Below are 24,202 nucleotides of genomic sequence, written 5' to 3' on the forward strand. Positions count from 1 at the left end.
TATTGTTTTTGCACACACGAATTCAAATCGAAAACTGCCATACTTTCCAGTCAAGGCAACTAGAAATTGAATGTAATAGGTAAAGCAGCTTGTTTAATGTCAGAACCAGGAACAGAAACGCGTGATTATACGTGCAATTAGAAACATTCACAATCATAATGTGAGTTATATTAATTGGCACACCTGTCAATGACGGTGGCATAGCACAAAAGTACCTTTTATTGAAGATGACGTCTCATTTTTTAACGCCAGGCTTTTTAGGTTTTGCTTGAACACAAAGTTTGATTATATTAGCTGTTATGGCAAAATCAAGCAAACTCACTGATGCGGAAAGGCACAAACTTATTGAGAAACTTAACAAAGAAACTGAGGAATTTATCAAGGAAAGGCAGGAAAAAAATAAGGATTACGTCTACAAGGACGGATTCACAGATGAAAACATTGATGAAATATTAGCAACACATCCCGCGTTTATGAAATCGCAGCCAACTGCAGAAGAAATTGAAAATAATCCTCTCCTTAAAGGTCTCCAAATGATACAGTATGACCCGGATGACACCCCCTACGAGAAGGCAATGGCTCATAAGAAAGACGGCAATTTTCAGTTCAAATGCAAACAATACAAGAGAGCTTGCTTGGCTTATACAGAAGCTATTAAAGCGAAATGTGACGACAATGACTTGATGGCAGTCCTGTACACGAATCGCGCCGCGGCAAACTTTCGTCTTCAAAACTATCGATCGTCGTTGCTGGATGCAACTTATGCGGTGAAGCTCTCACCGGAACGAGTTAAGTCATTACTCCGTTGCGCTCATTGCTGTGAGGCGATGAAACGGTACGATGACGCGATGGACTGGTGCAAGATTGTTCTCAGCCTGGATGAGGAAAACAAGGAAGCGGCAGAAAGTTTAGAAAATTGCTCCAAGCTGAAGAAAGTATCTGATCGGGATAAACGTAAAGAAGAGTTATCAAAAGAGAAGACGAGAAAACAAAATGTTCTTTTGCTGGATACGATTAAATCCCACGGTGTGCAATTAGATGTCTGTGAAATTGCAGATGATGATGATGAAGTATCCACGGTGATTTCTATGTTTCAATCGCACGGAGAAAATAACGTCAAAGTTCACCTCAATGTGGACAATGAGCTTGTGTGGCCGGTGTTCTTTGCTTATCCTGAGTTTCAAATCACCGATTTTATTGAACAATTCAATGAAAGTTCCACTTTTTTCGACCATCTTTGGATGATGTTTGATAAACCAGCTGATTGGGATGTCAAAGGTCATTACACATCTGAGCATCTTGTTGCTTTCTATGAAAATGTAGGAAGTAAAACCTTGTGTAAAGCTCCTTTGTACTCCACCCTACGTGACGTTCTCTCTCGCAAAACTTATGTTGTGCATTATGGAACGCCTAATTTCTTCATATTGTCAACGAAATCAGAGTTTTACAAAAGTTTTGTATCCAAATGGAATTCTGTTGAATATGCATGAGCACTTATTGATTGTGCTGCCATTAAAATGCAGGCTATGTAATTTAAATGAAATCTTGCTGCCAAAGTTGCTATACATTGTATTTCCACTTTGTGCGCATGTTTGTGGTTAGTGTAGTGTTTAGGCCTTTGTGAGAGATGTTTTCGTGAAAATATGTATTTTAGATCGCTACGATTAGTAACGTTGTGGCACAAATTGTAGATTTTCCCAGAAATTTGTTGGCGGTGAACCACAGCTGAATTTTTAATCAAGACTTTTGTGTCTTTCTCTACAATTGCTGCTTCTGTTAACTTTATCTGTTTGTGCATGAACAGGCTTTTAAAATTAAAATATGGATGAATTGTCGTGTCCAAGATGTCGAATGACAAAATACAGGAACCCGTCACTGCGCTTGCTGATAAACGCGTGTGGACATGCACTGTGTGAGGCGTGCGTTGAACTCGTCTTTACGAGAGAGTCAGCACCTTGCCCCGACTGTGGTCGCTCTCTCAGGAGAAACGACTTCAGAATGCAGTTGTTCGAAGATACAAGTTGGTTTTCTGACGTATTTCTATCATAAAATCTTTGCATAAAGATGTGTTGATTGTGCTTTAAAAGCATTTTTTGTGTTGAATGCTATAATATAATTGTTCTATTATTAATCATTATTTCTGATACAAATGTAACTCAATTGATTTTATTGTGACTGGTTTCAGGAGTTGACAAAGAAGTTGACATAAGGAAAAGTGTTCTGAAGATTTACAACAAGCAAGAGACAGATTTCAACTCACTTAACGAATACAACGACTACCTAGAAGTAATTGAGGAAATTGTTTGGAATCTTGAGAGCGGGAAAAATGAAAAAGAAACCAAAGAGCGAATTGCTTTGTACAAGTAAGACTCGAAGAACTACGTATGTTGTTTCTATGGGACGGATAACAAAATTTAAATAAATAAATAAAATAATATAGAAAATAACAAAAATTTTAAGCCCCGTAGATAAGTAACGTGACAGCGAGGCTAATAAAATACATGGATCACGTTATGGCGAGCAAGGAACTCTAACTGCTCCGTCACCAAGACAACAAATTACTTTACTCATATTGCAAACCTGGTTTCATACCTAATACATGGTTTCATTCCAATCTAATCAGGCAATTATTTTATCTGGAAATATGTCTTCGCGCAAACCAATTGCTGTATTCAAATGATTTTTTAAAACTCTAAAGAGTATCGACAATATCCGCCTGGTTTCATCTTTCTATCAGGCAGTGGTATTCTTAAGCGTGGCCTTAGTACTGTCTAATGCTCTATAGCAGTTTCTCAAACTAATATTAACATAATTTCAATGAGCATGGCAGGTTGCTATTAGGACTGAATGGAAACCAGATGGAATTTTTTTTCTTTGTATAGTAGAAGGTGTAATTTGAGCTTTGAAATTGCTGGAGAGGAACTGATTAAAACTGTGTTAAAAATTGTAAAAACAAATTTTGTAAAAGAAGTAAAAATGAATTTACCACTTGTGACTTGTGCAATGAACCACAACATAGAAATAAGTTCAGTGCACAAATGCATCTTGCAAAATTGTGATAACACTTTATAGTTTTGACTTAAATTGCTGATAATTAATAAATCGTTGAAAATTTAAACATATTGCAGTTTTATGTGAAAACTGTGAACGCAATCATCATCGAACCAAGATCACAAACGTGAAATAAATTTTTTTATAGAATATGAGAGAGAATATCTTTTGTAATCTTTCCAGACAGGAGAACGAGCCTCAGATCCGTCGGAACCAGGTCCGCATCACCCAGGAGAGGAGCTACTTCAAGGAGCAGGTTGCTCAGGAGGCAAAGGAGCGGGAGTTGCGTGCTCAGATGCTCCGTCAGATTGATAAAGAGGCGGATGCTGCAAGGAGGTTGGGAGAAGAGAAGTTGTTGAATGACCTCGCAAAAAACTCTTCCTTGTCATCAGCTGAAGTGCTGGAACGACACCGCAAGTTAAAACTGGAGGAGGAAAAAACGAGGAATATTTCCTCCCTGGAAGAGCGCATGTCCATCGGAGGCTTCAACAATGAAGCGGACGACGTAATCCTTTCAAATCGCGCAATTCCAGAATCCGAGAAGACATTCAAGCACACACCCATGGTGGTGGACATAACAGGGCCCAGTATGCCGAACAGAAACGCCATATTTGAATCCGGTTATCTCCGGCACGTGCGTGAGGCCAGACTGCAAGACTTGGGCGGCGGATACACCAGTGTCCTGGCTTGTGAGAGAGCACTATATGACGCGTTCGGTGGATTATACTTCAGCCCTGCAAGCACAGCGCACGGGGTCATGTGATGTGAGTGATGTAGTCTGTGGAAGTCTTCAAGACAATGTTTTAGCGTGTTGAAATAAAACTTGAAATAAATATTGTGACTGATACTTGTATTGTCGTATTATTTCCAATCGTTTGACTGGAATTTGTTTTATTTTGAGGTGGAATTCTCACTGGAAAATCCCTAACACTCACTGCTAGGAGAAATCCAATTATGTTTATGAACTTTGAGGAATTTTTCCTTAGTCTGCGGATAAGGATTCCTTCCTGGTCACCGTCCATGTAAATATTACAGCTGATACATAGCCTAATATAGCTGGTAGACGTTTTGCTCACACTTCGTGGGTGTCTAGGGCGTGCGACAAATGTTAGGTTGACCTGGTCCCGGACGAAGAACGAAGCTTTCTTGGCCAGCGCTGTACAGGCTCATAACCAGCCTGCTTATACAGGTGGAGCTCAACAAATTCTAGGTTCACACTGAACTTAGAAAATCATTTTTTACAAGCAAAATTTTTGATAAGTTATTGACAATGATAAATTTTTATCATATTCGTATTATGACGTATTGACATGATATAACTGGTGCTAACTAGACGGCCAATAACAGAAGTACGGGAACCCGTGCTCTAATAAACAGATAATAATATCAGTGGCCTGTTAGGGAAACTCCCATCTGCCAGCTGCTATAGACAAGTTATATGATTTCAGATTGATCATTGAACTAAATGAAAAATAAAGCGCAAATTCCCATCACTGTTGACGCAATGGGCTGGGGTTTTTCCAGGAGGGATTGAGCCCCACCTGGCCCCCTGCTGGCTACGGGCCTGGAACTAATCGGCCAACAATTAATCGCACGAACGTAATGATATTCATGAAGATTCAAAAAGTAAGAGTTAATAAGAGAAAAGCAACTAAAGAAAAAATGTCAATTAAGCGAGAAAAAGAAAACTTCGAAAACATGTGGCGTGGCGCTTGCCGCCGCGTGTATGTTGTGCGATAGAACTACCTCGTCATGCACGTTTGAAATTGTTTATGTATGAAATAGTTCTTGCGGTTTCATCGGCAACACAAGTTACACAACGTGTGTTGAAACACGGTCGTACCTTGGTGCGGACAACGTCTCAATACATCGTCAAACGAACAATAAAACACAAAATAGCTGGAAACCTTTTCTCTGTCAGTAGGTTTGAAGTGCTCTATCGCTATCTAACGGTCAGAGTGGTGAGCGTTACATGCCACATGTGGCGTGGTTAGCACTTGCCCAGCAGTGGCCGAAACCGATCAACAGGGTGTCGTTCATTTTTCGCCATTTGCTGTGGAAGAAGAAAACGAAGTACAACTAACCGTCACAGGCATCTTACAAGCGGTAAACGGATAGCGAGCATGGTTTTGCTTGGAGGGCCACGCATGGACCGCATTGACGGTGATAATGAGATTTCAAAACATTTGTCATTTGCTAATTTAATTTGTGTGCTTGTCATCGTAAATATCCAACGCTGTGAGTTAAATTATCGCAGCAACACTACAAATTTCAGCAAAAACCTTTCAATTAGGCCTGGTCAATCTTATAGGCCTATTCGCATAAATTATTATGGTCGATGTTTTATATTTAGGCTGAAACACCCATCCCTGTAGCTTTGCTTCTGACAAACGTCACGCTTGTCAGAACAGATAAAAAGACATTCTAGAACCTAGCCCTGAAATTCTCGCTCAAATGCGTCGGCATTATTTAAAACGGGGCTTACCCGACGAATTCCGCCCCATGCCGCTAACTTCCCGAAGAGACCCGCGCTAAAGCAAAGTGATTCATTGAAATTGGGATATCTATGTAGTGGTAACGATCGTCGCAAGTGAAGAAATGCGAGCTTGAATATTTAATAGTAAGTGCAAATATTTTTGATTGATAGTTCACTGTGACGTAAGCTTGCTTAACTGAAGGTGGTACTGTATTTATGTGTTATAGCTGATTGTATTTCTTTGTGTAGTTGTGTATTAATTACATGCTGTGTTAGTGTGCAATACATTCAAGGATGTGTGATAAACAGAATTTAAATTTCTGGTTAAGTTTTTTTTCCACTTCGCTTTACCATAGACCACGCGAGCGATATTTAAATAATCTTCGTCATAACCTGGCTTTTGTTCAATCGTAACAACAGCATAAAGACCAGAGACACATGACTTGTTTTAAAAAGAACTAAACTTACTGAGGTGGAAAATAAATTCGACCTAGGCGTGACGACTTGTAGCAAAGATGGCAAGTCCTGGTCAAGTTGGAGAAACCTTGCCGACATATTACCTGATTACTTTTCCGTGTTGTTTAACCCGTCAGGACTTACTTAACCGTGAAAACTTTAACAGTAATTGTCGCGTTACTGTCTTCGCTGTACCCAGCTCTGCTACTTCGAACAAAACGTAACTTGAAACTGTCCTTTCCTTCTATTGAGCTTAACTGCTTTTGAAATGGAAGTAGGTTCACACGATTCTGTTCGTATAATGCCGCTCAACAGTTATTTGTAATGGTAGGGACACATTCTCATAGCTGTTGCCCAGTAGGCTTCTTAAACTATCAAGTTAGTTACTGTAAAGTTACTTTTAAATAAAATGGGTGTGATTAAAAAATGCTTGTAGTCGCCTTGTGCGTTTCTACCTCGTGTGTTTCATGAGTTAACTTGAGTGGTTCGTTTGACTTCAATGACTTCTTTGAAATATTTTATGGCCTTTGACCAGTCGCATTCTGCTCTTAATGTTTGCTTTCGCATCGATTTTGTCGAGGCCAAACATTACGTACTTGCCCACCACGACGATTGGATTTTACGGCCGTTAATCTGATCATCATGTTTTATAAGTTGTATGAAACTTTTCTTTGTTGCATAAATTCATTTATTAACGAAAGGTTCTTTGGTCTTTCATCGCTTGCTTTGTCCTGTTGGATGTTTGTGTATGCTGGTAGCATTAGTTCGTAAGAGGAAGATATGATAACGGGTTCGCTCTCTGTACTTTGGACATTGTGTTTGGTTTACCAAACCGCTTTTTCACGAACAAACACACTTCCGTCTAAATCGAACAATGTATGAATATTATTGTCTCGGAGCGTACCAACTGGTTAAGATGAACTAAATTTAGCCATCGGTTGAATGTAGCTTGCTTGATTGTTGTTTTATTTCCATCAAACAAAAAAAACATTCTTTTATTTGCTGTCGACCGTTAAAACAATTATGGGCTTTGTTACCTTCCACTCAACTTTCCTGGTTCTCTGGCATCAGATTTCGGTGAGTGACGCTTCTGACAATGGGCGCTGGCACAAAACCAGTTTGTGGTTTGTGGTTTTCTGTTGTACCTAAACACTTCCCAACCTCCCAGCCTGAACTCGCATCGAGTTTTATTGGTCCGGTTCAAGCCAGGTCGAGCTAAACCTCCGTCAATAGCAGGCTCTCTGCAACCATGTCTATAGCTCGTGTTGACTGCCTGGTGACCTTTGGCCTCAGTTTCGGGTGACGTGTTTAATCTTAAAATCGACAAAACGCGAAATATCGTCACCTGATCGAGAAATGTCAGCAAAGCAGGAAGCTTCGGGGCGACTTTGTTTGTCAAAATTACGCAACGGTTTAATTTTTATGACGCAGATCGCGAAAGACCGCTGAGTTGCTGCTGCTCACTTCAGGACATCAGTCATATTTGCAGTTGTGTCAAGTTCTTTTGTGACGTCACTTTAAGGAATTGTTGTGCACTTGTGACGTAATCGTGATGGGTACGTGTTGTTATAGACCTCATGAGGTCGCAATAGAGCCGAAACAGGAAACTTACCACGTTGAAATAGAAAAGAAAAAAATCTAAAATATGTCTAAAATATTCTGGAAGTTAACGCCAAAACAAAACCCTTTTATTCATAACTTTGCTATTTAAAAGAACAAGTTGATGTAATATCGGCAGAACGTTTCGTGGTAGAGCAATCAGGATGGAGTTAAGGCGCGTAGCAAAAGCGCAAGCATGCGTGACCGAATTTAAGCGGAGTCTGCGTCACCGTTGAAAACCAAGCAGGAAAGATTAGTTTTGAGGCAAAACTCTAGGAAAAATAGAGAATTTGAAACAAACGGTTGAGTTTATTTTGATCTTATTCTTTTTTATCTTTATAACAACGTGATATGATCGGGTTGCGCTACACAGGAAGTCACTAGCCTTACTGTTGCGTCACACACAAGGATCAATAACCCGATCACGTGATAGCTATGTTTAGATTGCAAAATGAATTTAGCTTGGCGGGTTAGGTCAATTCCTATCTCAGCTTAAATATTATGACACAATAAGTGGAATGTGACGTGGCGATAACCTTTGTTTATTGGCATCGTGATACTTATAACCACATAGGCCGCTAAAAACCATGTTGACTGCTGCTGCCGGACCTGGAGCGAGGTCGATTTGATTCAGCTTCACATTTTCGTTTCGTAAATTCTCGATTTTATTTCAGATTATTTTACTGGGTTCATTGGTGTGTGACGTAATCATGATTTATTATTTACAGGTGTGTTAAAACAATGACGTAATCTTATCTGCAAACGTCACAGTAGGAGTAGTGCATTATGGGAAGGAAGGGAGTGTTGATTGAGGAATCGCCTGTTCACTCCGGATTGGCCGACGCAATGGTACCTTGCACATACGTCAGAATAAAGGACAACTCGCGCGTTCCGTGCTTCAGTAAAGTGGGACGAGGATGGATGGTCCCGGTAGCGATGCTGCAGCAGGTAAGGCGCGTTCTCACTCGTCTTGACGCCCTCTACGTCATATCAATCCGCGAGCGTCATCGAAAATGCGCAGAGATTTGTTTCGCGCAAACCGCCGCCAACTTCCTATCACCTTGGTCAGTCTGCTCACTGGGACCGGAGTCGTTCTTTTCCTGTTCCAAGGAACCATCGCTTTAAAGTGTTTGTTTATTTTTCCTACAGCTGCTACTGTTTTTTTTGTGCATTTGTCTGTTTGGAAATAGAAAGAGTTGACAGCGATAAGAGAAAGTCATAAAAATACTTGACGCCTATTTAATTGAAACACGACTCTTCGGAAAACTTTTTAATTTTCATGCCATCACCGTCGAACCGTAAAACACTCGGCGATGTCTTGTGGTTTAATATTCACTTAACGTGCAGGGGGGCCTAAATGTGGGCGATAACTTCTGCAATTAAGACCATGCTGTCGGTTATCCAACGATATGAGCGCTTACTCTGGAAAGGTTTAGCGCTTGCCGTAGCAGTCGTTTCAAATGGGTGGCTGCTACTCCAGGAAATGCATAGTTCCATTATTCTGCGGGTGCCGTGTGCCAGAGGGTTGGTGTCGATGAATTGCGCTTAAAGATAGAACGACGTCAGTTTCCTTCCCTATATTGGTGTTCGCGTTTAATATCCGCTGCAGGCTAATAGCGGAAACACAGTGGATTTTACAATGGGAAGCATTAAGCATCAGCATGCATTAAAGTAGCAACAGCCAGCAACAGTCTGGCGTTTTCTGTTCTTTGACACTAATTTATTCTTAGCAGTACGACTGGCGGTCAGAATTAAAATATAATTTGAATGAGGCGGCTAGACACAGGCACGGCACTTTAGCTGTATCAGCAAGTTGCGTCGTTGCGTGTCACCAGGTCTCCTATTACATGCAAGCTTGGTGGTAATATGCAGGATGTCGGTTAATATGTAAATGTAAGCAGCTATTGTGTGGCTAAATTTGATTAACCAAAGTAGGGAAACGAACCGGTCCGCCTCCAGCACCAAGCCTGAAGCGCACATGAAATTTAAGCTGTTATTGTTCAGTTTCAGTCAGTCAGCTCGTGGCTTCGCTTGCTTTCAGTTGCTGGCGACTTCCGGAAACTTTGTGAGAAGCCGTTGGTTTGTTCTTGGTCATTGGTCTATTTTCAGAACCAATAACAGACATCCGGGGAAATTTGCGTCACGAAACGATTTCGTGTTCGGTTTAGACTCAATTTCAGAAAAATTTCACTTGAGACGCCCATCAGAGGTCTTTACCCATTCATCTGCATAAACTGATGTTAGACATTGAAGCAACGTCAGATTGATTCATATCTGCACGAGTGTGACAGCTTGCGATTTACCGCCGTGTGCCTCTGTGCGTCGTTGAATGGCTGAATGATTTTCGATATGAATGCTGTCAGACGAGGCGAAACTCTAGAATATTCTTATCTTAAATAGATATTGAGGAAATCAACGGCGCGGACGTTTTTCTTTCTACTTCAAGAACTCTCAGTTTTTAATGATATTTGCAATAAACATTGAGAATATTTTCAGCAGAAAACAAAAATTCTGCGATAATTTTCTCCCAAGTCTTCATTAACAATGAAATAATAAACGACAAACGATCCTCTCAATCGGAATCGGCGCAAACACGAGCTCGGTAACCGAGTCTCGAGCGATGAGGAATCATCGTCGTCTTTAAGCGGTGCAAAGACTTTCCTTGGTCCCAGTATAGAGATTATGTGCTAGCAGGTTCCACGACCGTTGTGTAGCGATGTCAATATTGGCTGAATTTAATATTTGATCTGTACTTCAATGTTATCTAATCGCGCGTGATAAAATATTGATAAGGTCCAGTGTAACAATGGTCTCCTTGTTTCTGTAGGTTCATTTTCCCAGACAAAAGCTAGCAAAGGTTGAGAGAGTGATCCATAGAGTTACCGACGGAGCTACTCGAATGACAAATCTAGAAATCCAAGTTATGAAACGTTGGGTGAAGAATTTCCCCGAAGTAAGAAATTTTGCCCCCCTCACGGAGAACGAGATGGCCTGCGCGCTCGAGAGCGTTGAGGTAGGTTTCGTTTTGTAGAATGAATCGAAAATTTATTTGACCTTAAAATTAAATATTGATAAGAATAGTCCGAAATATGATAGTTGTTGACATTATAGATAAATATAGAATATCCTTTCTGATACGTTGTTTTGTAAACAGTCTTCTTAACGTTAAGCTAATTATTAACCTTTCAATAAATTATTTTGAGTTATTTCTGTTGAATTAATTATTTAAACGCTTTGTGACCTATACCGTATTATATGAAATCACATTTTCCGATTTGTGGGTTGCTGTTTTATCTGTAGATAAATATTTCTAAAAATAATGATTAGGTTTTCATTGGTCGGAAATATTTCCTTCCCACGGTAGTAGTGCGTTATGTTGCTTGTTAGAGTTTAATCATTGCAACTGCGCAATGTTTGCTGACGTAAGCTAGCTTCTATTCTCAGCAATTAGAACAAACATTGCTGTAAGGCTACGATATATGTAATCTATTCTTCTGCAATTAGTTCCATGTTGGTAGAAATCACAATAATCATAAAAGTGAATTCTGATGGTTTCGCTATTTTACCTTTATTTAAACCGAGCTCTGACGAAAAGTTATATTCAAACTTTCTGAATGGATAAAAGACAATGTTTGTTTTAAATAATAATTTAGGAAGCCGTCACAGTGACGCAATAAACAAAAGCATAATTGGTTGGAGTAGTTCGAATGAGATTGAGATTGTATGGGAATAGGACGTCTAATAAGTAATAACCCGTTTTGGAATAAGTGAAAATTTCTTTTGAATGAATTGTTTGAGTGATTTGAACTTACTTAAGGCCACAATTAACGTACAAATATTCTTCATCCTTCTTTTCTTTTTGCATGACATGGATGTCTCAATTTCCTAATTTTCTTATTGGTTTTTCTCTATTTATTATTTTCAATCACTAAAAATGTTTTTAGAAATCATACAAATGACAACAAAATTTGAACACTTCGAGCTCGAGTAAAACCCTCCCGGTTTCAATTTGTTGAGAATGTTAAATATTAGCTGACGATTGTTTTGTTCCATTAAACGTTATTGGACACGATGATTGTGGTTATTCAGCTTGTTCTCATTGTTACCTTAATCCCAAACAACCCGAACAAAACATCTTTATCGAAATCCTCGATGTTATGCATCACCGACACCCAACTTTCAAAATGATGCAAAAATGTTGAAAACATTCACTAGTTTTTATTTAAACCAGAGTTGAAAATTATGGAATTAGCTTTGCTATTCAATCATAAATGGTACAAGATATTCCGTGATAACTTTTATTTCAGTTAAAGCGTTATGATATCTATGTGCTTGCATAGAACATTTGATGTTTATTGCAGGATGCTTTGTAGGTTACAAGCGATAATATGTTTCGAAAAAAAATTTCTTGGTCTTTAAAAATACTTAAAGTAAAATAAAATACGAAAAACAGCCCCTTACAGAGAAAACTTTCTACAAAAATATATTACATTCATTTGCATAACTATAAAAGTATTCTTTAGTCCCACATGTTCACGCGTCCTATACTTGGTAACTGTATGTTGTTAAGTTTCTTTAATAATAATTTATAAAATCATTATTAGTTGCAAAACCCCATAAAATAAATTAATAGGAAATTAAAAGTGCCTCAGGCCACATGTGCTGTCAAGTAGGTGAGATATAAACGCAAAATCCATTTGTTCATTTCCAAATTCCAGACCAGATAGAATCTAAAACCGATCGTATTTTGTAAAATCATTCGCTCAAGAACATTTTAGAACAGGTTTAAATTTCTAGGAACCAAGCAAAACTATTTTTGTTGGCCAGTGTTGTTGAAACGTTGATTTATAAAAACATGTTTTCCAATTCATGATTTTTCCTGGTTCTTTGTACGCGAAAAAAACACGTAAATTTTGCACAAAACTGGACGAGTTGTGGGTTACGAAAAACCGAAACTTCCTGCAAAGCGAACTTTATAAATTCAACATTTTTTTCGTTTAATGATTCTTGATGTTCAATGTTAATTTGTAGGATTTTGTAAAATGTAGAATTTGTGCAGCGCTAAACAACCCAACAGATAAATATTATTGCGTATATAGCGCTTGTAATAGTACAAAGGATGAGTGCTGACGTAATAATTGGAGGAAATTATGTCCATATCTGAATGAAATGGTTGAATCATCTTCATTGTGTACAACAATTTATGTGGCATTATAAATACCCATTATACGTGTCAGCAGGTATATGAATGGAGGTCTTTCTTCCATCATAGTGCTTAGATTATTTCAAACGTTTTCATAAAACAATGCAACAATCTGTTGTTAAAAAAATGTCGAAATTGTCTGATGAAATACCGTTTATTATTTTTTTTTATTATTTAGGTAATTTAAAATCTAAATCATTTTCATAGGGTTTACGTGAAAGATTTCTTGAAAATGCTTTATTTTTCATTTCAAGCTGATGCCCAAATGAGTTCATTGTTACGTAATAATGGACTTCTTATACATATTTATTTGTGCGAAAAACTTTGTTTTGTGAAAAATTCAACTTAGTTGTTTGGCAATCTTTCATACAATATCTGAGATCACCCAAATAAAGGTTCACATAGAATTTCATGTAAACAGTGTTTTTGCCAACGCGAATCTTTTGCGATAGAAAAAGGTTGCAAACAAATTTACATTGTTCAGTTGATTTCATTCACTCAGACCAAGAATTTAATTGCAGAAAAATTACGAGAAAATTCTTGAAATGTTGTTCAACACATCAAAGCTGTCGCAGCGTCATTCCGGAAGACCAAAGTCAAATCGAACGTCACAAAGGAAGACCAGGTCCCCCCAGCTTCGTGGCGCTGGTTCTTTTGAAAAATATCTGAGTCCTTACTTTAGAAAGAACCTTGGTTTGAAAGATGATACAATTGGGGTGAAAAACGATCCAACAGCGGTTCCATTATCGCCAGATAAAGTAGGCTGCACCACAGGATCTACCTTTGACAATCTGAGGCACGAATACAACTCTGATACTGAAGATAATATGACCGCGTCACCACTTCTTGATGACGCCACACCACAAGTAGCATGTGAATCAATTTCTTCGCCCAAGTCTACTTCATTCGGTTCTTCCACCAACATTCGACAAGATGACGACACCATCCCGACAACCAATAAGAATAAACCTAGTGATTCTACAACCATAATTCCGTCATCAAAGAATAAAGGTAAAGTCACAAAAGCATCAAGCAACGTCATTTCAAGTACTGATTGTGTCGTCACAAAGACTAAAAAGAACAAACGCAATAAGACTCGCTCGGAAAAAGTCTGCATAAAGAAAGACTGGGTTTCAACAAATTCTGTTGAATTGATCACAACTTGTCAGGAAACTACGTCTGAGGTCACCACTGAAACCGTCTCCTTGGCAACCAAACCAACCAGCAAGTCGTCCCCAGTTGAGCAAATCTCAGCTGCGAACAAAGGAATCAAAACAAGATCCAGCAGCAACGTTATAACAAAGAAACATTCAAGTACGTCAGTGTTCGATGCCAAAACGACATATTCACAAACTACTGTAAAGAAGAAAAGCCCAACTCTAAAAGCGCCCTCAAACGTGGGAAAATGCGGCGCAAAGCAGCGTGAGAAGTCACGTGATCATGACGTTGCGATACAAAGCCGACTACCTAACAAATCCTTCGATCTACCGCCCAAAGACATGTCTAATAATCAAGTTGCAAATGGATACAACCTCTATGCTGATCCGGGAAAGCAAAACGCATTGAGTACTTTTACCCCTAACATTGCGTTCTACAGCGCGCCCCCCAACGGACAAGTTAACCATGGCGGCAAGGATTCGCGGAACATATTTGACGCGCTGACAATGGCGCCTTTTTATAGCAATTATGACGCACACACTAGTCTCGTGCAGCCATACACTTTGAGCTGGTACTGGGCACCTCCTGTAGTGCAGGCGCCAGTTGTTCCTATGTTCCCGCTAAACTGTGACGACACCAAGCCTTCGAAGTCCCAGGTCACGTCAAATGGCCAAAAAGAATCCCACGTTGACGTCAATTCTTCCATTATTGTTACGTCACAAATAAAAAATACTAAAGAAAGAAAACGTCGACACCGGAGGTGTGATGATAAGAGGAGAAGCTCGTCTCATGAGAAGAAGAGCGGTCGCCATCATAAGCCTGACTCTCGCAGAACGTCGCGCGATCCCGAACCAGGTTCCTGTCACAAAACATCTTCAAAGCTCAAGAACTCATCGAAAGCGAAAAAGAGCGATCATCGCGAAACTACTCCGGTTGGAAAACGTTTCAATGACAAGAAAATCAACAAAAAATATGACTTTTATCCGCACTATCCACGCTATAGGACGCAGTGGAGCGATACTTACAACAGACGTCGCTCTCCCCGTGTCCCGTTGCGCGGAAGCTTTTATCGCGTCTCTCCCATACGTTGCTCCTCGAACGTTCCTGTTGAAAGCTCTCGTGAGAAGCCGAATTCGGAAGAATCTTTGGATGACCATGGACCTAATAAAACCCAACCTAGGGAGAAGAAATCTTCTGAGCAATCGTCGAACATGGAATTTACGGCCAGAAGCTCATCACTTGACGTTAAAAATTCTAAGCGGGTCGCCCAGTCGGTACGAAGCGAATTTCCACTCGCCAACGAGGTGTCGAAGTTGATCAACTTAATTCATAAAAATGCCAACAGACCAAACTCACTCGTGACAGAGTCGAAGAGACCGATTGCTCGAGCAGGATCCCCGCAAGTACAGAGGAAAAAGAAGCGACCAAATCATCCTCCAGATTCTATCACCAGTCAAGAGACAACAGTCCCCGGTCCTGAAGTAGAGCAAGGGGACATGTCAAAGGAAGTTGAAAAAATGAATTCTAGTCCTTCAGCCATGATAGCAAAGCGCGCCACCGATATTGATGGAAATGGTTCAACGAAGGATGAAGCACAGGCGGAATGGTTACTCGCAGCGCCCTCTGCTTTCTGGATGGACGACCCATTTGCCGATTTCGACGTTGCTGTCTCTTCTTTCGCTTCGGAGGAAGAAAGAAAGACGAAAGCTTTAGACGAGAAACCAAATCAAGTCTTTAACCCAAACGTGCAAGTGGAGAGCAGCGTTGATGCGAGAACGCGAAGAGAGAGATTGCAATCCTGCGATTTGAGCGGTCAATGCGACGCGGAGTTAGAATCAAGGAACACTTATCCCCGACAATGGAAGAAGTTGATGGTGGAGAAAGCGCAGCAGGAAAAATCGAAACCTAACGCGACAGAGGACCATCCGTCAACCGATCTGACCGTCCTTGCTCCGCTGGGTGCCTTGTCTGAGTCAACAAGCCTGAAAAAAACATCCAACGCCGAAGAAGAATCTGATGTTGAAAGTGAAGACATCCAACTTCGAATCTTTTCGGTTGTGAGTGAGAAAGCTGTCCAAGAAACTCCTGTAGCTGAAGAGCCATTCAGCATCACAAATATTCCCGTCCTTGTTCCAAAACTTGAGCCCTTTGTTACGCGTTTGATGAGCGAACAAGGTCCTCCACCAGTTCATTCACTCAAAACTTTTGACATACCAGCTCTCGACCTTTCCTCGTGCAACGAAAAATTTGATGACTCTGCTACAAATGTTTCATCTCCGGCTGTAGAGATAGTGTCCGGGATAGAAGTCAAGGACAAAAGTGTGCAGCAGGCAGACTTATCTCATTCTCGGGAAGACAAGACCGGTCTTGAGCAAAAACAAGATCCTACAATTGATGAAGAAGCTGGTGAGCCCTTACTGGCCCCCTCGGATGAAAGCTCCTGTCGATCTGGAGGGAGAGCAGCCAACCCCACATGTATAGTATCAGCTGCGCATGATGGGCGTCTGAATAGAGACAACATCTTGAAAGGCAATGCCGAACTGAAACAACCTGTTGTCGAAGAGATAAATACTTCCCTGAAGTCGCAAGGTTTGGTACCAGTGTTAGGAGATAAAGAATCTTTGCACCAAGATAAAACCGACCACAGTAATCCAACCAACCTCATAGATGACAAACCAACGAAAGCATTCATCGATATCGTGAACTCTGCTCAAACTGTTGCGACTGTTACCGTCAAACTGGTTGAAACCAAGTCAAGAAAGGTTGCACGAGGGAAGGAAACTTGCAGGGAGCCTGTATCAGCTCACCACGAGCAAATTCAACCAACCACGAGCGCTGAAGACGACGTAACCCAGTCCGCAAAGAATATGGCGTGTTTAGGAAGTGACTCTACGAAGCCTACAAGGGCTGTCACCAAGAAAAAGCCGCCTACAAAAAGAAGAACACGACGAAAGAAAAGAAACACTTTGCTGAGGACTAAACGACGACGCCGCCTTCCGTCGATTTCATCCGACGACGAAACGCTTGCCAACATCGCCAGAAGTCTTTCCGCTAGAGAGCGTGAAACGCGCGAAGCAAATGAGACAGATGACGACGATGACGCAGCTCTGATGTCATGCGAGGCATTTCTGTCAAATGTAGATAGATTGACAGACAAGATTGGCAGGAAGAATGAGAATAAACCGGACGACGGCATCGACATTTCTCCTGCATCGGCCGCGAGTTCTGTTAATCAACAGACGACTTCTACTCCTCTAAGCAGCCCACATAAGCAGCTCAAAACGCAAAGTCATCCATTTGGGAAGGAACTTCAATCTGAGCTATTGGTGACCCCGCAATTAAGTCAGTTTGATGAAGATTTACCGGAACTTGTTGTTGAGGTAATTGGTTATCCATATTATGATAATTTACTTGAATATATTTATGGTTTGTAGCAACTATTGTTTTACTTTGCAAGCAAGCAGTGTTTTAAGAATATCTTATTACTTTTTTGTAGTACGTCGGTGAAAGGTGCGGGCAGCAGTCAACAAGTGAACCAAATGAAAAGTTTATTCAGCCATTCGCTTCAGCAATATGCAGCACTTCTACCCTGCCTAAGGATACGTGCTCTTCTTCTCAGGAGGAAGTAGTTAATTCGTCTTCATCGTCGACTGTTACTGGAAGCTACAGAGAAGAAATCAGCACAGACACAGCTTCAGAAGACAACTCCAGATCATTTTCGACAAGTGCTGGGAATTGCCAAGTCGAGAACACAGACACCGCGTCGGAAAATAACTCGTCCTCATCGTCGACAGATACTGGAAGTTATCGGGAAGAAATCAGCACAGACACAGCTTCAGAAAATAACTCAAGATCACCATCAACAGGTGCTGGAAACTACACAATGGAGATCACGGACACTGTGACTGAAAACATCGAGTCTGTTGTAGAAACATCTGATGGTACTGAGCAAAATAAAAATAGTTTTTGTCGAGTAGTTGAACAATTCGAGAAGAATTCTGTGTCCTCAATTCCAGCCGAAATTCCAAGTCAACCTCATCCTGAAACGAACTTTCTATCGCTTTCGAACGATGACAACGTTGGAAAATCTACTGAGCAGAACTCTGATTGTTTCCTGACGTCAGCAGAAAAAACGTCACCATGCCATTTCAGTTCTGATCAAAACGCAGGAGAAACACCACAGGAGGCCACTCCTGGAAGCAGCACTGTCCATCAGGCAACGAATTATGATGATCGTTGCCGATCAAACCTAGTTCCAGTTGCTGTAAGTTCTTGCCAATTGGAATCCAAAGAAAATTTTACGACCAATCCAGGTACAGTAGATTAGACATAGATATATATAGACTAGATGGAGCAGATATAACCAACCTGGATGAGTTGATTAAATTGTTTTTTGTTGTTGTAGAAAAAAACCTCATAACTCCAACCACAGCGAACAACAACGAAACTCTTGATGATTCTTGTCACTTGACGCAAGAAGAAAGTAAAAGTAGAGAATTTACCATTAATCCAGGTACATGAAAATGTCCATTTGACCACTCAATTATTTTTGCAAGTTTAAATGTAAATGTTTGTTTCATTATATGTAAGATTTTATCTGGTGTTGGCTTTAAACGCCTTCAAAATCAGGACAGACACAGTGCGTGTTAAAAACAATGCTTCAAAAACAAATATATTTGTTATGCAATAGTTTTGTGACGTATAAACATTCCCAGACCAGAATAATTTCACGACACAAAAGATAGCAAGACGCAAAAATCAACATTTGTCAATAATTCCCACAATTTTAGATAATTTTGTGAATCTGGGGTAGTTTGGGTATTAAAGTATTCAATAAAATTAAAAACTGCTTAAAAAATGTTTACTTAGGGTTATTATTATTTAAGCAGGAAGCTAGTTTATGATCGCAACAAAAATCATGCCGACTGTCAATCGACTACACATTGTTTCCAACAATCAAAAGATGGAAATTTGCTGAAGTTTCCACAATCTCTTCGATTATTTATTTAAGCAGTTTTCTCTCTTTCTTATTCTCGGCCAATATATACAAACTCAATTTGTAGATGACAATCTACTTGAACAAATCCATATGTTAAGTAATATTTAAATTATCATATATATGACGTCAATTATATCTGACGGAAATAAAGTCGCCAGTTTACTGCTGTAGACCATTGCAGGAGACATTTTATTTTTTACTGGAAACCTCTTTCAATGATTATGCCATGTTTTGGTGGATTCTATTTCTGGCCCTCATCAGCCAAACTATAATTCACCAAAATATAGGTGGTGGTTTAACAGCGGAAAGCGCACCACAACACAAACAACTGACCTAAACTGAGACAAAGTCTTGTTCTTGCAGAACAAGATGCTTCTGATCGACCAGTTGAAAATATCAAGAATATGCAAGAACGCGCCAACAAAGGTAACAGATGGATATTCGCATCCCTGCTTGTTGGGCGCTTCAATCTCCAACTTTGAACGATCCAACTTTGAACTTTGAACTTCGTGCTCCGCTTTTTCAATATCTTGTTTTAATTTTTGTGTCATCGTTGTTATCATTATTGTTATTTCTTTAACAGACCAGCCAAGCTTAGTCCAACATCAACCCATTGCCAAGGATGCGTCTTTCGTTCAGTCGCCGAAGGCTCCCCAACATTTGCCGCACAATATCAGTCAGTTGCTGACCATTGCCAAAAGCTCTGAGCACTGCGCGGAACCTAAGCAATATCCTTCACCGACATTGAGCCAACTTTCTACTTCGGTATCGAGCGTACCACCAATAGCGCCACCGCCTGGGGTGGTTCTCTCTAATTCTCAGGATTCCCACAGTAGGCAACAGGTCAAATACGATAAAACTTCCGGTAATATCAGAGCTGGACAACTTAGACCGCAAGAGTTTGTTTTTCCCACGTTGGAAGTTCATCCTGACGCCAAGTCATCCAATCTTCGACTACTTGACCGGGTTAACGGGGCGCCTTTCATCCAAACATCGGGCACTGTGCCTCTCCTAGTACCAGGACCAGTTTCAAGTATCAGGCAGAAATCTCTAGCAAGGCTCGTCCAAGTAAGAGCAGACCCGACCCAACCTCTCCAGTATCAGCATGGCATTATGGAGATTGAGTTCAGAGCGCCCGTGTCCTTGCTCGAGTGCACCCGACCGTTACCTCAGAATACGTCTGCTACCCCCTTCCTTCGTCGCCGCGTGCCATACATTCAAGCCAGGTGGAGAACCAAACTCCTGGGAACCAAACCCCACGAATTGCCCACAGATACAGACTTTCTCCTCATCAGACTTCGCGACGTCGCTCTGATGTTACGCGCTCGTTCCTGTGACGTTATCAACAGCGTTTCACGTCACGATATTCGACTATTCCGACCAGGTTTCTACTCAGAGCGAGTGTTTAGGGAAATTTACTACAACAACAACGGTTTGTTTCATTCACTCGACCAGACGATGGCGCCAGAGCACGAGTTTCTACTCCGTCTTCAAGATTATTCCGAGATACTTCTGCCGGTAGATAGAGCACTTTTTTAAGTTACAGTTATAAAATTATGTCAAACAAACGTGAATTTATTTATAATATATTTTAAACCATTTCATTCAAGTTGTAAATTTTCAGGAGTATTATTTGAAAGCCTTCAAAATTCCCAAAGAAATCGTCGCCAAGTACGTCTCCATAGTAACATATCAACCAACTGACCGCATAAATCGAGACATTATAAAGGTATGACGAGCTTGTTCTTGTAATCTTATTAACTGCAATGTAAAGTCAAATTATCAGCTATTAATCGGCATCTTGTGGAAAGTGCAGCCCAACTGGCTTGCCCTCGAAAGAGATTGACTTAATCTGTTCCACGATCCTCAGGTAAATTACTATTTTGCTGATAGATGTTCTCCGAGTGTTGTTCGCATAATCTCGCCATGGCCAAGGATGATCTGAAGTTCGTTGATATAAACGAAAACACCCAAAGGAAAGAGAAAGGCCGATCCGCGCCGAAAAGAAGCAAACGCGGCTCACAGGAGAAGACGTTAATCGCTCCGAAACGAAAACGATCACGTGATAATTCTGCGTCCAGTACGCCGTGGAAAGCTTTGTCTTTCACGCCCGCTGCTCCTCGAAACGATGTCGCTAACTTTCCAGAATCTCATGCGGTCCAATCACAAGCTGACCACGGGACCGAATACAGCTCAACCGTGCCAGTGCAGCTGTTACATTCTGATCGATACACTCCCGGCCCCGCCCCGCTATTTCCGGCTATACCACACGCCCTTCAAAGTCCGCCCAATCCCGTCCCTCCGTGTTACCGCGCTTTTAACGTTCCCACACCCGTGATTAATCCCCTGAATCCTTGCTATCATTCTTTAAACCGGTTCCTAAATGCGCACGCCCCGAGTACCTCGATGGCAGCGAGCCTAGCGCACCTTACTCCTCACCCTAGCGTTCATTCGGATCATTTCAGACAATTAAGTCAGAGAAGACAGACACTGCCCGACATATCCGGCTTCTTAACCACCCCCTCCGGATCTCGAGGTTCTCACAAAGGTCACGTGAACCAACAGCAAACGAACTGCGAACAGGGTCAAATTAATTACGGAAATCCGCACTCTGTCGGATATTTCAGGGAAAATCCGCGGAACGAGATGATTACTCTCGGGGCGATGTTCGTCCGCGACGGAAAGGTTACGAAGCCGAACGTCGAGAAATCCCAAGTTGAAAGTCACCTGATGGAAATCCTTCGAAGTATTTCCAAGCAGGAGACGTCTGGGTCTTCGCAGACGTCACTCGCTTCAACTTTAAAAGCTGACAGCACCGGCAACGACGTCATCACGACCGATTACAAGTGCAAGATGGCGGTCAAAACAGACGGGAAGTCCCCCAAAGCGACGTCCTGTGTTGGACACTCTACCTCCAAACAAGTTTGCAAAGTTGCTGGTGAGTTATGATATTTCTATGCTTTGTTCTTTATTTTTCTTGGGGCTTCCCCTTCATAGCTTTACCTTCCATTTTAAAAAATATTTGTCTGGTAATTTATTTCGACTGTGGTTGTATAAATTTTTACCGCTCCACTGCGCGTATATATATAGATTATATATATATTATTATCGGTTGACAGTTGGAGAACATGTTAGATCAAGTATACATTAAACATAACTTGAGTATCAAAGTTGCAGAGTAATTAGCATAATCCAGCCTCTGTTTCCAAAGTTCACGTGACAAACGTGCTGTAGTTTTAGCCAAATTTAATGGCCCAGTACGTTGTCGATTCTTCTCTGTGGCATATTCCAACATCGTTATGTGTGGATATCTCTCTGGTCAGTGGAGTCCTGCTTTTTATAGAACCCACTTTTGTCGATTCCATTCTCTTTGGTAACAATGCTGTTGCTATTAATACCTGGCTTGACGTCATTAGCACAATGTCAAATAGGTTTTTTCTTGTCGTATATTTTTGCACGTTCACCGCAATAACCTCCTTTGACGTCATTCGGATGCTGTGGTTGAATTGTGTCACTATTTTAATATATTTTGATTTTGCTTTATATTTAGAGATGCACATACGTCTTCCTTTCAATATTTTTAGAAACGATTTACATAAAAGTCTAACGTTACACTAACAGTAACGATAGATAGTATTCATTCTATAGATAGTTAATTTACTTCAAGATCTTTCGCTCATCTTATCCCCATCTTTTATGATTTCTTACAGTTCCGTCGATGATGAACGTTGTTCTCTCAAAAGACAAGATGGCCGCCAGTACCGTCCAAGTTTTGTGAATCCGAACACGGCCAATTATTTGCTTTTATTATCGTACTAATTTGTGTTTTTACTCTTTTCGGTTTTACATTTCATTTAAAGCTTGTTTGTATTTAATTGCAGCGGTTATTGTTTTGATTTATGACGACAGTGCCGAGTTGTTTGTAAACTTTTTGTTACGTCATAGAAGTACTTACTGCGAATGAAGTAATTTTGTAATTATTCTTCAGTCTCACATCTTTTATAATTTAAATGTGCAGAAGTTTTTAGAATTTGGTGCAACTGTCGGTGCATCACTTTGACGATTTGTTCCATTGCATAAATTCATAATTCCATCGCGTGCCTTCAAGCGCAATCGCTTAAAAATAAAGTATGCGAGATTTTTTGTTATTGATGTAAAAACGCGTTTCTGTTGCAAATCTAAGCACGTATTCTGAACCAAGTTTTTTTTCACTTCTATACGAAGGAAATCTTCGTTTTAGACAACTTTCAATCAATCGCAACCGAACAACCTTCACTTTCTGTGAATTTCGGGCAACGACGATGATTCGCGGTGATATTTTTGCATTGAACGTTTTGGGCACTTTCTAATATTTTAGCGCTAAGGGCCGCTGATGATCAGTTCCAGATACTGTTATGTGGCTTAAGCTGTTTTACTTATGGGGTTGGGGTTAGAGGGGTGGGTGTAGAGTTTCAAGGGTTTAGACTGTGACCCAAGGCCGAGGGATAGAACACAGAGCGGCTGAAAGCCGTGGATTGTTTTAGAGCGGTTTATGGCCTTAATATGAGGTAGAGTGGCTTACGTCCGGGTATTAAGCTAATAAATGTGGCTTATGGCCGTGAACTGGAAGAGAGTGGCTTATAGCCGGGAATCGAACCTGCAACCTATCGCACCGAGTGCTGTATCGAGGGACTTCAGTTCTTGAAAAACGGAAAGGTAACATGTAAGGATTCGAACCCGGTACCCATTGCGCCAAATGAATTTTGGCTGTGCTCGAGCTACGTAATGATATCATCCAACGTCAGAATTACTTGCCGCTGACGTAGATAATGAACCCCGGTGCTTGGAGCGATCGAGACAAGATCATATGAAGGGAATCTATGACTGCAACTTATGGAGCTTTATTGTTGATGTTCGGGGATTGTGTTACAATAAGTATAATTCAAAAACCGGCTCTATGTAATGGTTGGCTTCTAATATATACCTTTTTTCTTGCAGAAAACTAACTTCTTCATGTGAGCAGGTTTTAATGTCTATGCAAATATATGCGCCTTATAACATGACGCCAATACTGATGACGATGTCTTCTATATTGTTTATTGTCATCTTAACAATGCACATTGGTTCAGATATAAACGCTAATTTTTCAAAAAAAACAAATTTCAGACACAAGAAGAACAGAAAGTGTAGTTGAAGGGCACGTGACTCTAGCAGTCTAGCAGGAATCGAATAAGTTCATGAAATAACACGATCTCAAACACGTGATTTGAAGTGCACGAAA

At 40.6% G+C, this 24,202-nt stretch overlaps 3 protein-coding genes across 4 annotated transcripts; all 3 read left to right on the forward strand.

Moving 5' to 3' along the window:
- Nucleotides 1-225: 225 nt before the first annotated feature.
- Nucleotides 226-1,798, forward strand: LOC143450636 (tetratricopeptide repeat protein 4-like). Its single transcript, XM_076951265.1, has one exon. It carries the CDS (start codon nucleotides 300-302, stop codon nucleotides 1,488-1,490), a length of 1,191 nt encoding a protein of 396 aa, XP_076807380.1. The 5' UTR covers nucleotides 226-299; the 3' UTR covers nucleotides 1,491-1,798.
- Nucleotides 1,799-1,821: 23 nt separating this feature from the next.
- On the forward strand, nucleotides 1,822-3,814 carry LOC143448544 (CDK-activating kinase assembly factor MAT1-like). The gene is made up of 3 exons (XM_076948343.1): nucleotides 1,822-2,020; nucleotides 2,186-2,363; nucleotides 3,235-3,814. The coding sequence occupies exons 1-3, from the start codon at nucleotides 1,822-1,824 to the stop codon at nucleotides 3,812-3,814; spliced, it is 957 nt and encodes a 318-aa protein (XP_076804458.1).
- Nucleotides 3,815-3,965: 151 nt separating this feature from the next.
- LOC143450635 (uncharacterized) lies at nucleotides 3,966-23,090 on the forward strand. 2 transcript variants are annotated; one of them, XM_076951264.1, is made up of 13 exons: nucleotides 3,966-4,073; nucleotides 4,973-5,214; nucleotides 5,405-5,671; nucleotides 8,311-8,530; nucleotides 10,410-10,595; nucleotides 13,307-17,323; nucleotides 17,440-18,256; nucleotides 18,349-18,456; nucleotides 19,306-19,368; nucleotides 19,526-20,460; nucleotides 20,567-20,671; nucleotides 20,836-21,880; nucleotides 22,653-23,090. In XM_076951264.1, the coding sequence occupies exons 4-13, from the start codon at nucleotides 8,369-8,371 to the stop codon at nucleotides 22,718-22,720; spliced, it is 7,506 nt and encodes a 2,501-aa protein (XP_076807379.1). In that variant the 5' UTR covers nucleotides 3,966-4,073; nucleotides 4,973-5,214; nucleotides 5,405-5,671; nucleotides 8,311-8,368; the 3' UTR covers nucleotides 22,721-23,090. The 2 variants fall into 2 exon arrangements, with proteins under 2 accessions (XP_076807379.1, XP_076807378.1); XM_076951263.1 differs by having other exon boundaries at nucleotides 3,968-4,073; nucleotides 4,145-5,214.
- Nucleotides 23,091-24,202: the final 1,112 nt, after the last annotated feature.

The sequence above is a fragment of the Clavelina lepadiformis genome, chromosome 3 (assembly GCF_947623445.1).
Source record: "Clavelina lepadiformis chromosome 3, kaClaLepa1.1, whole genome shotgun sequence".
Classification (NCBI taxonomy): Eukaryota; Metazoa; Chordata; class Ascidiacea; order Aplousobranchia; family Clavelinidae; genus Clavelina; species Clavelina lepadiformis.

What these genes read in the sequence shown, in the direction of transcription:
- LOC143448544 (XM_076948343.1), top strand. Translation starts at nt 1,822, where the DNA reads ATGGATGAATTGTCGTGTCCAAGATGTCGAATGACAAAATACAGGAAC. An exon ending in GCAGTTGTTCGAAGATACAA is followed by an intron (nt 2,021 to 2,185) that starts GTTGGTTTTCTG and finishes GACTGGTTTCAG; the next exon opens with GAGTTGACAAAGAAGTTGAC. An exon ending in GAGCGAATTGCTTTGTACAA is followed by an intron (nt 2,364 to 3,234) that starts GTAAGACTCGAA and finishes TAATCTTTCCAG; the next exon opens with ACAGGAGAACGAGCCTCAGA.
- LOC143450635 (XM_076951264.1), top strand. Translation starts at nt 8,369, where the DNA reads ATGGGAAGGAAGGGAGTGTTGATTGAGGAATCGCCTGTTCACTCCGGA. An exon ending in CGGTAGCGATGCTGCAGCAG is followed by an intron (nt 8,531 to 10,409) that starts GTAAGGCGCGTT and finishes TTGTTTCTGTAG; the next exon opens with GTTCATTTTCCCAGACAAAA. An exon ending in TACCGGAACTTGTTGTTGAG is followed by an intron (nt 17,324 to 17,439) that starts GTAATTGGTTAT and finishes ACTTTTTTGTAG; the next exon opens with TACGTCGGTGAAAGGTGCGG.
- LOC143450636 (XM_076951265.1), top strand. Translation starts at nt 300, where the DNA reads ATGGCAAAATCAAGCAAACTCACTGATGCGGAAAGGCACAAACTTATT.